The 9,872-nt window shown below is 46.1% G+C and overlaps 1 protein-coding gene across 1 annotated transcript in view; it reads left to right on the top strand.

The window, feature by feature from the left end:
- The first annotated feature begins 1,338 nt into the window (after positions 1-1,338).
- Positions 1,339-9,872, top strand: part of LOC109315166 (cytochrome P450 2C5-like) — an 11,859-nt gene continuing 3,325 nt past the window's right edge. Inside the window, exons 1-8 of the mRNA XM_019542741.1 lie at positions 1,339-1,430; positions 2,795-2,981; positions 3,574-3,733; positions 5,159-5,308; positions 6,505-6,665; positions 7,183-7,359; positions 8,610-8,751; positions 9,212-9,399. Coding sequence (XP_019398286.1) covers positions 2,808-2,981; positions 3,574-3,733; positions 5,159-5,308; positions 6,505-6,665; positions 7,183-7,359; positions 8,610-8,751; positions 9,212-9,399 — 1,152 coding nt within the window. The 5' untranslated portion in view covers positions 1,339-1,430; positions 2,795-2,807. The remainder of the gene's footprint in view (positions 1,431-2,794; positions 2,982-3,573; positions 3,734-5,158; positions 5,309-6,504; positions 6,666-7,182; positions 7,360-8,609; positions 8,752-9,211; positions 9,400-9,872) is intronic.

Genomic DNA, 9,872 nt, shown 5'->3' with positions numbered 1-9,872 from the left:
CTTTATCTGCAGCACTGGGATTGGTAGGGCCATGGAAACTGGACCGCTCTTGTTTATAGTATGAGAAGCCAGCACCTGAAAGGACTTGAAGTCAGGGTTGTGCCAGGCGGTACAACACATCTTGTTGCTGCTCAGGGACAGGTTAGATCTGTTTCCCATCCCAAAGCCATCGTGGAGGTAGGTGAAGTCCTGCCAGGCCACATGTACTGGGTTGATGACTTTCCCTGTTAAGTTGCCATAACACACAGGGTGTTGAGGGCCGAGGACGGGAATGTTTCAGCTTACTCCAGGCTTGCCCCAGCGCTCTCAGGGGGTGAACTAATGGCTCATTTCTGTCCCAGCACAGGAGAATGCCCTGTTTCTGCAGCCCTTCCACCAACTTTTGACAGTAAACTTTTGTTTCATTAGGCTGGTAGTGGTAATCTTTAATGACTAGTGTCCTGACTAGTATATTATGACTGGGCTTGGCAACCTAGGGCTTCCATTAGTAAGTTTTGCTAACTAAGTCTGGGTGAGAACGCACCATCTAGTGACAGAATATTTACCAACTTCTGCCCCGGCCCACTTCAAGGCTGAGCTGTGTTAATTCAGCCTGCTGCTGGTGAAAGATTGCCAAGTCAAAATGTAGACTGTTTATTGTTCCATAATATGCTTTTTTGACATGAAAAAAAATGACCTGAGGTTTGTGGAAATTCGTGAATCATTGCTTACTGGTTAAGTCAGGCAATATCCCTGTGGGAGAGAGGTCAGAATAGAAGGTGCTGAGCAAAAGTTACTTGCTAGGTTGATTGTAATGAATTGCATGGAACCAGACCTCCAATTCCTGGTCAGGAAGGAGAGAGCTATCTGTCTCCACCTGAGAAGGGTGATGGTAAAAGCCCTGAGATCTGAGTGGGTACCTTTGAAGCAGCCATGGTGGGATCACAGGTGTAGCTAACTATGGAAATGTGATCATTACAGCAGTTTTGATTCAAAGTTGACACTGCCCAAAAGAAAGTACTTTGCTTCAAAATCAAAAAATGTCAGCAACATTGACATTTTCCTGTGAAAAAGTTCCTTGCAGGCCTTGTGCTTCAATGAGGTAAGCAGCAACCCAGAGGGCATTGCCCTCAAGGATCCTGTTCCAGGATCAGAGTCTGGCAGACAATACACGAGATCTGACAGAGAAGAATAAATGGAAAGGGCACTGTGCAGGAGTGAGACAAAACTCACAGCATGGAGGGCTGCAGCTGGAGACCAGAAGGGAAGGAAAATACCCATCACACTTCCAGAGCAGCATCTCACTCAGGATTGGAGAAGGGAGGCTGCCCAGAGGTATTTCTGGCCCCAGAGAGGGACAGAGGGGGGTCAGTCCCCTGCAGGCCGCAGGGAGAAGGGAGCGGCTGAGCCTCCCAGCAGGCAAGGGCTGCAGAATGTGCCAGAGGAACGTGGCAGGAGTGACCCTGGGCAGAAGGCAGGCAGAGGCCGTACACATGGAGCCGGTGATAATCTCCGGAGGGGAGCTGCAGCTGCAGCTGAGGATCTGGAGGGAGGGAGTCCACAAGGCCTGTGATAATCTTCAGAGCAGAGTTTTCAACAGAGGATCTGGAGGAGGGGCCTGAGGGAAACTACTGGCACAGGTAGAGCCGTCCTGCACATGGGGGACACCCCAAGGAGACTGTGAATATTCATAGGGGTGTAGGGCAGGCTGGCACATAACAAAGACTGGACTAAGGGATTTTCTTGATCTTTGTGATTGGGATTTTGAGAACCTGATCCTGGGTAAAAGGGGACATGGACTGAGCCTGACAAAGAGGCTGAGAGCAGCCAGGGTTTTCTTTGGGTTGGTTTTTTTTTTGCCTTTTCTTTTGATATTTGAGCACAGGCCAAGATCAGCCCTGGAAGGGTGTACCTAATCAAGACCAAAGGTCACCCTAGGGTAGAGGGCCAAATAAGACCACAACAGGCAGCACCTCAACCTGGCTGCAGAAGAGTTTTCTGAGTACCATCTGGAGAGGCTAGGCTGGGGTAAAGGGGAGGTTTGGAGCCCAACAGAAGAAACTGGAATCGAGACCAGGCAGGATCACCACAGGTAGTGCCTCCTGGGAATATATTTCATCAAAGTTGTGGCAGGAGAGCAAACATAAGACCAGCTTCCATCAACGAGGCTTGGGGCATGGTAAAGGGGTGGTTGGAGCCATGCATAGCCCATGTGGCTGGGGTGCACTGAAACACCCATTACGGAAACAGAGCCAGTGTACAGGAGGGAAACCGTGTCCAAGAGGACAAAAAGGCAGCCTCCCTATTATATATGTAACATCAAAGACGTGGTGGGTGAGAATTGAGGGTGCTTTTAGGCTAACTTGGCATGGTGAGGGGGCGTTAGGGGAGATCACAGCAACCCCTAGGACATCATCCTGTTACAGATGGATAACCTCTTTTTTTGATGGGAACATCTCTTCTTACAGCAGCATCCTACCCCTGCTTGGCATCACATGCCAAGCCTTGAACACTCTCTGCTCTTATTGTATTATCTATTATGCTATATGTGATAATGCAGCACACTGTCTGCAGTCCCTTCTCAAAATCCTAGATCTCCCGGGTCAGACAGGGGTAGGGTGGGTAGAAATAAAATGCCACATTCTGATGCGGTCATTGACTAGAAATAAGAAATCATTAACCCCATGACTTTGACCTCTCAGTCGTTTGCAGAAGGAGGTTAAAGGAAGGAGAGAACAAGAGGCAGTTAGTTGCAGATTTCATTCTGGGCTTCCTAACTAGTGTAATATAGCTCCTTTACCGTCCTTCCCCCAAGGTGACAGACAAGAATGGATGCTGGGACAACAGGGATCCTGATTCTTCTCCTTATTTTTGTCCTGTGCTACTTGGTCTTGGAAAGTAACAGGAAAAGAGCCCAACTCCCTGCAGGACCAGCACCGTGGCCCATTTTGGGGAACCTATGGCAGACAGATGTCTTCCCCCTGTGTAAGCATTATCCGAAGGTAAGGGGCCTCTTGGAGGGTTGTCTTCCTGTTGTTGAGAGAGACCAGGAATGTTCTTAGTTTAGAGCAGAAGGGGAATTGTATAAGGCTCAGTGCATCAAAATGCCTCTGGAAAGCAGGCCTGATTTAGAGTTTCCCCCAAACACACACTCGCAACAGTAGTGAGAAAATTCTTCTGGGCAGCAAGGGGACATAGTAACGCAGGTCTAGCTGATGATCTGGCCCTCCCGTATCCAGGATATTTTTATGAATATATGCAATGAATATTCCAGACTGATATGTAAAGGTGGCTTTATTTCAACAGCTGAGGTATTTCAATTTGATGATTTGGTCAGTTCAAATGCATAGGGGTCACCTCAGCACTTATTTCTGTGCCAAAACATTAACCCCAGTAAGTAAGTAATGCAGAGATTAACCCTTAGTGGATACCCCTCCATTAAAGTTTTACTTGTTACAATCTTCAAGCTCTCTTAGCTCTTCCTCAGTAGCCTACCCCCTTAATCTCAGCTTCATGGCTCAGGGGGAGATCTGTGCTCTAAGAGCAGATTATTTTTGGCAAGCAAACCTCATCATCTCTGTGATTTACCCCCAGCTTGTTGAGAAATATGGACCAATATTCACTGTGTGGCTGGGATCAAAGCCGGCTGTGGTGCTCTGTGGGTATGAAGTGACGAAAGATGCTCTGGTGGGTCATGCTGAAGAGTTTGGTGGCCGCCCAGACTTACCCTTTCCACGGAGAATGATGGAAGGAGGTATTTGTGTCTGTCTTCTTGATTATGTTATTACTTAAAATATCACACATTTGAGGTGCTAAGGTCTGATAATTCCTGAAAGCTGAGGACAAGAAATGATGGCTCTAGTATGGCTCAATGGTTAGGACACTAGCCCTAGGAAATGAGTTCATTTCACAGGAGATAAAATGAGCCAATATTTTACTTATTGTACTTATTTATCAGATTTCTACACCCCACATGGACTCAAGGCAGCTTACAATATATGACAAAAATTCTAGAAATGGAATAAAATATTAAAACACAAAGATACAACCAAACTCCTCACCCCAAACTATAATTTCAAATCCATTCACCTTTGTGGGTTTTTTCTGTTTTGTCCATGGCAAACAGAAATTTCCATGGCTTTTTCCCCCTGTTTTTTTCCATATGAAACAAAACCCTGATCCCTGCAGATCAGGGAGATGGAGCAGGCAGCCAGGTGCAACTCAGGCTAGTTGCACCTGGAGGTCCCCTCTAGTACACTTCATCCATAAAAAGAAGCAACATTTCTTTTTCTCTCTCTCATCCTCCAAATATTTCTCTTCTTCCCTACCTGCTCCCACTCCCCTGCTTTACACACTGGAGGTTTGCCTCCCTCCCAAGTTGTACCTCCCTCCTATAGTGGAGGTCGTGGCTGCCCCCGAAGCCAGTCATCCCTCCCCCCCAGGCAATGAAATACATTGTTATTGTTTAGACTTTGAATAATAAGCAACACAATATTCCCAACATCCACCTCTCTGACTCTGACTCTGACTCTGCCAAAGAGCACTCATGGGTGGCATCAAGCTTCAGCAGCACCTCACCTAGGCACCTGTCCCAGGGCAGCTTGCAGTCTTTTTAATGGGCCCTGTCCTTGCTAGGCCCATCTCTTCCAGCTCGGCTGGACGTGTGGTGAGCCTGGTGCTGTGTCCCATGCTCAGCCCCTGGAGTAGGATGGCAGAAAATATTAGCAGCCCATGAGGGTGCAGCAGCAAGCAGATCGCAGGCCAGGGGCAGCTTAGGTTCTTTCCAGTCTTTTCCCCAAGTTTTTGAGAAGTGAATTTTAAAAATCTGTCTGTACTGTAAATGCTCTAAAAAAAAAAAAGTTGTTCGACTGTACAGGGATACTCTACTTTCTCAGGTATGACATAAAAGCACAGGCCACCTAAAACTGGAGGCACTGAGGAAATGAAACAGCTACAAACTACAGACCCAAACAGACTTCCACACAGGTTGAGTTCCAGCTCTTTTGTCCTGGTTTACTGGGGACCACGTTCTATCTGGTACAACACACACAAAATGTTTTGCACCCAAATGATCTTCTGCAAGTGAACATTTCTGAAATCAGAAGTGTAGACCTCTCTCTTTCCAATAATCTGATACGAGTTTTGGTACAGTGTGAGCTTTCTGGCTGTGTCTTTACAGAGACTGACCCCAACAGCGATTTGACATGGCGAGAACTCCGCAAGTTCACACTCACCACGTTGCGGGAGTTTGGGATGGGCAAGAGAACAATGTCAGAGCGAATACAGAAAGAAGCTCATTTCCTGGTGGAGGCTATGGCAGACATGAAAGGTCATTTGAATCATATTTGTTTCAATACAGTCATGCAAATAAGATACAGAGTTGCATTGTGGTCCAAGAATTGTTGCAAAAAGTACCTAATAAGGTTTGATGTGATAGACCTTCACAGGAACAGTGTCTTACTTCTGCTGCAATTGTAGTCTGCTATGGGCCTACTTGCAAACCTGATAAAAAGACTACAGTGCTTTGAGTTAGGCTTTTAGCTACCATTCCCTACTTTAAATTGCTTACACAGACTAGTTGCAGTGTCACTGATTTTGGACCAAGAGAGGCTAGTTGCAGCTGGAAGGACTGGGGCTAGATACCAAAGCTCTCAGCTAAATATCAACAGGCTTGGGGAACTCTTACAGAAGGATCCATGGAAAAGAAAGCTGAAGCTAACATCCACAGGAAAAAGGGAAGAAAAAAACATATTGTCCAACAGTACCAATTGCTGAAGGCTTTTGCCTTCAAAACTCTGGGAGCACTCAGGACCCTGTAAGGAGCTTTTGGGAGGTGGCACAGGTAACATGCACATTCCCCATATCCAAAGAGTGGACCAACATTTTCTGTCAGATTAGTCCCTTTTGGCTGTTCCTTTAATGTGATATAAGACTGAAGTCTTTATGAGAGAACAGCACAACTTATATGCATTCTGACAACAAAAATGGTGTCCCAGCCCTTCACAGTGAGAGTGCTTAGAAATGTACACTAAGTGCAGAGGCAGGAGTTAAACACCTACATACACCACACATTGATCTGTACTGGGATGGTTGATGGGTTCCTTCTTTCCTCCCTGGGAGGAGTAGAGCAGAAGATCCAGAAATAAGAAATGGGCCTCGTGAATGCCTACAAGGGGGAGGCTGCCTGGATGTCAGCTCATGACAGCATGGGATGGTAGGCCTAAGGATCCTGGTGGTGGAAAAGAAAGGGTATCTTTATGCCCATTATAAAGCCTGCCAGGGCAGGGAACATTTCCTTATAGCAGGAAGTAAAACTCAGTTCATTCAAAGCTACTGGATGGGGGTCTTTGTCTTGGCATTTTTTAAACTAGGAGTTACCACAGAGATGAGTTAAAAAGGGGAAGGGTATAGGAAGGTCGTATGTTTGTTTAAAGGGGACTGGGAGGAACATGGCTGTACATGAAGCAGAGATGCATGCTATGTCTGACACCATTATATTTTTCCTTGTGTCCTTGGATGCTGCAGGAGAGGCTTTTGAGCCAAACATGACCCTCATACATGCTGTAGCCAATGTGATATGTTCTGTTCTATTTGGGAGCCGTTTCAACTACAAAGACAAAGACTTTCTGGAGCTTTTGGACACTGTAACAAATTACATCAATTATTTTAACTCTCCCATTGCAAGGGTATGTGCCACACCACTCTCAACTCATGGGGACATCTCTGCATTCTGATGAATCTGGCTCTCTATTCAGCATGTAGGGCAGTCAGTGTAAACTTTCCTTATCTTAGTGAAAGTCTGATTGCATATTAGGGACTGATCCAAACAGTTCTTCCATCAAGCGAGAGCCTAATGGACTTCCTGGGAAGTCTTCTTAATCCAGACAGCATTGAAGTTGGTGGGACTGGACCAGCTGCTAAGAACTGAGCATGTTCATGTTCTGTCCTGAGCTGGGATTTGCCACCCCTGAATCTGCTGTGAATCTGTTGCTGCTGTAGAATCCAGGGCTAGGATGTTTGCAAGTGGTTGTTGCAATGAAGGGCCTGCATTTTTAATGACTGTTTGAGTTTATGGATCAGGGGTGGGAGCAAGCATAATTCTGAATGAGAAGACAATAATCAAGAGCAACCTCAACATCTTGGGGGTAGAACTGGAGATATGCTCTGATTATATGATAAATTGCAGGCTTCTTCTGTTCACAGCTGTACAGTACCTTTCCTGGCATCCTGAGTTATTTGCCTGGAGTGCACAATAGAGTCCTCACTGAGTGTGAGAAACTGAAGAACTTTATCCAAGAAAAGGTGGAATTTCATAAGCGTACTTTGGATCCAGCCTCACCTCGTGACTGCATTGACTGTTTCCTCATACAGTCAAAGAAGGTAAAATAAGGACTAAAAATCACAGGGTCATTTCTGACTCTGATGGCAGCAGCCATGAGGAATGGGCATTTGTCTGACTTGTAAATGTTGTGCCCACACTTAGATCCTTGTTGACTGGCATATTATAAATTATTACATGTGACCCACGGCTGGCCCCAGCCTCCAGCTCAGCCTGTGGACTAACACTGGATGCTTAAGGAATATCAGGCCCAGACTAAAAAATTTTGCTCTGAGAAGGGCCAACTTTTTGGCTCTCAGGTTTGGCATAGGGGCAGCTTCCTGGGGAGATCTAGGATTTTGGAAAGGTGGGTGCAGATGGTGTGGTGCACATATAATACAACACAAATTTTTCTCCAGGTAAAAAACAACTAGACGTTTTACTAGTAAGCTGGGAGTCTAGGGCTGTATTATTGCATTGAAGATTGAGGCAAAAACAAGTGCAGCTTTAATGACTTAAAAACAGTCTGCAGCGCTGTGAAATAGGACCTATATTACCAGGAGCAGCTAACTGACAGCAGAATTGCAGAAGAAAGGGTAGTTTACCTAGTGGAACATCAAGACCATTAAAAAGGAGACAGGGTCATTAACATCTGTGGAATGAAGAGTTTAGAAGGAATCAGGTAGATTATAATGAGCCATGAAGACAAGTAACTCCCTCACTGGTGCCTGAATAGAAATGCTGCTGCCACTTCTGGGCAGCTGGTTTTCAGCTCTGGGTGGAGCTGGAATCAAAGCGGGGTGCAAATGCACCAGTGCACCCTGCTGGATCCACCCTGGACAACTTGATCTGTTTGTACAAATGGTGATGCCGCAGCTATGTCACCATAGCAACATGCTCCCTTGCTATAGCACATTGCTATGGCAACGTAGCAGCTAAAAATAACCATGTGCCACCGGTGCAGTTCAGTAACAACGGCGCCATAGGGGCACGTGCAAATAACTTCTATCCCACAGGCTTGGGGTGAGTCCAAATAGCTATTCACAGCACTTGTTGTTATCCTCAGCACAAAGTAGGTCCTGAAGAGCCAGGAGATCCTTTTATTTGATAACATCTGAGGAATCCACATATCACTGATAGCTGGATGAAACTCAGGGCATGCCAAGGCGGACCCTGCAGTCAAAAGAAGCCCTATCTCTGCTGCCTGTAACTATAGGGAGAAGACAAACTAGCATTTTGGGAATGCTGTGCAGCATCATTTATAGGTTTCCTTTCTTGAAATTTATGTTCCATACCCTTCGTATACTTACAGGAAAAGAGCACTGCCTGGAACATATACACTGATAAGAACTTGATCGGGTTGGTGTTCAGCCTTTTTGGTGCTGGGACAGTGTCCACCAGCAGTAGCCTTCTCTTCTGCCTCTTGGTGTTGGTAAAGTACCCACACATTCAAGGTATTAAGAGCAAAGGAACTATTCTCTTTTAGTAGCCCTAAGTTATGATATGGCAAGGGGAAAAAAATCAGATTTTCTCACTTTGGTGTGCTAAATGCAGCCTCCAATTACTTAAGAAGAAAGGGGTCCTAATAGACAGTGCTCTTTTAGCTATGAGATATAACCTGGAGTGTATTATATATAAATCATTGCAGGATCAGGTCCTGTGAAGACAAACACAGTTGAATAAAGTCATAGAAGCAGATGGCATGTCCTTCACTCCATCAATACTATGTTATGGGCTGTATGGATAAACACTGAGCCAGAGCTCTGGATTCAGTGGTGTCTGCAAGGAGTTAAAGCCAGACCCTCAGTCCCTTTTAGATGTTTTGTGGTATGACAATTCACACAGTACCAAGGGGAGATGAGTGGAGCCCCTTGCTCTGTAAAGTGTAACAACCCTCAGTCTGATTCTTTTCAGCTAAGATCCATCAAGAGATCGATGAGGCATTCAGTGCAAACCATGTCCCCAGCATGGAGGACAGGGTGAAGCTGCCCTATACCAACGCAGTAATCCATGAGGTGCAGCGCTACCAGCCTGTACACAATGAAAACTTCCCCCGAGAAGTAACTCGGGACACAGTGTTTTGGGGCTACACAATCCCAAAGGTGCAGTATCTTACTGGATTCTCTGAGGGTTCAGTGGGGGGATATGGCAGGAAAGTCTTGTATGGGAGTCCTGTTGACTCTTGAATTGATTTTGCATTATAAATGCCCTGGGTAGTTCAAAGTCCCGGCAATGCTGGGTGAGTGACCTCTACAGCACACAGGGCAGCATACACAAGATGACTAACTCTGTTGGTTTTGGTACATGTTTGCGTCCCCTGGTTTGGAGTGTCTGCCTCACAGCCTCCCCTCTGTAGCTGAGATCGGCACAAGTGCCTAGTTGGACCTCCCTGGTAGGGCTGCGCGAAGCTTTGGGTGGTGATTCGAATAGGAGGAGATTCAGCCTGATTTGGTGGCTGAATCTCCAAATCCTGGCAGGGGAAGCAGCGTGACCACGTAGGCGAGCTCCCCAGGGTAATTGTCTCTGATATGTCCTCCATAGGAGGTCCATATTGAGCAGATTCTTTTTGGTATTG

The sequence above is a fragment of the Crocodylus porosus genome, unplaced genomic scaffold (assembly GCF_001723895.1).
Source record: "Crocodylus porosus isolate Cpor-Errol unplaced genomic scaffold, CroPor_comp1, whole genome shotgun sequence".
Lineage (NCBI taxonomy): Eukaryota > Metazoa > Chordata > Crocodylia > Crocodylidae > Crocodylus > Crocodylus porosus.
Note: the sequence above shows the minus strand (reverse complement) of the source record. Positions and strands in the feature narration are given on the sequence as shown.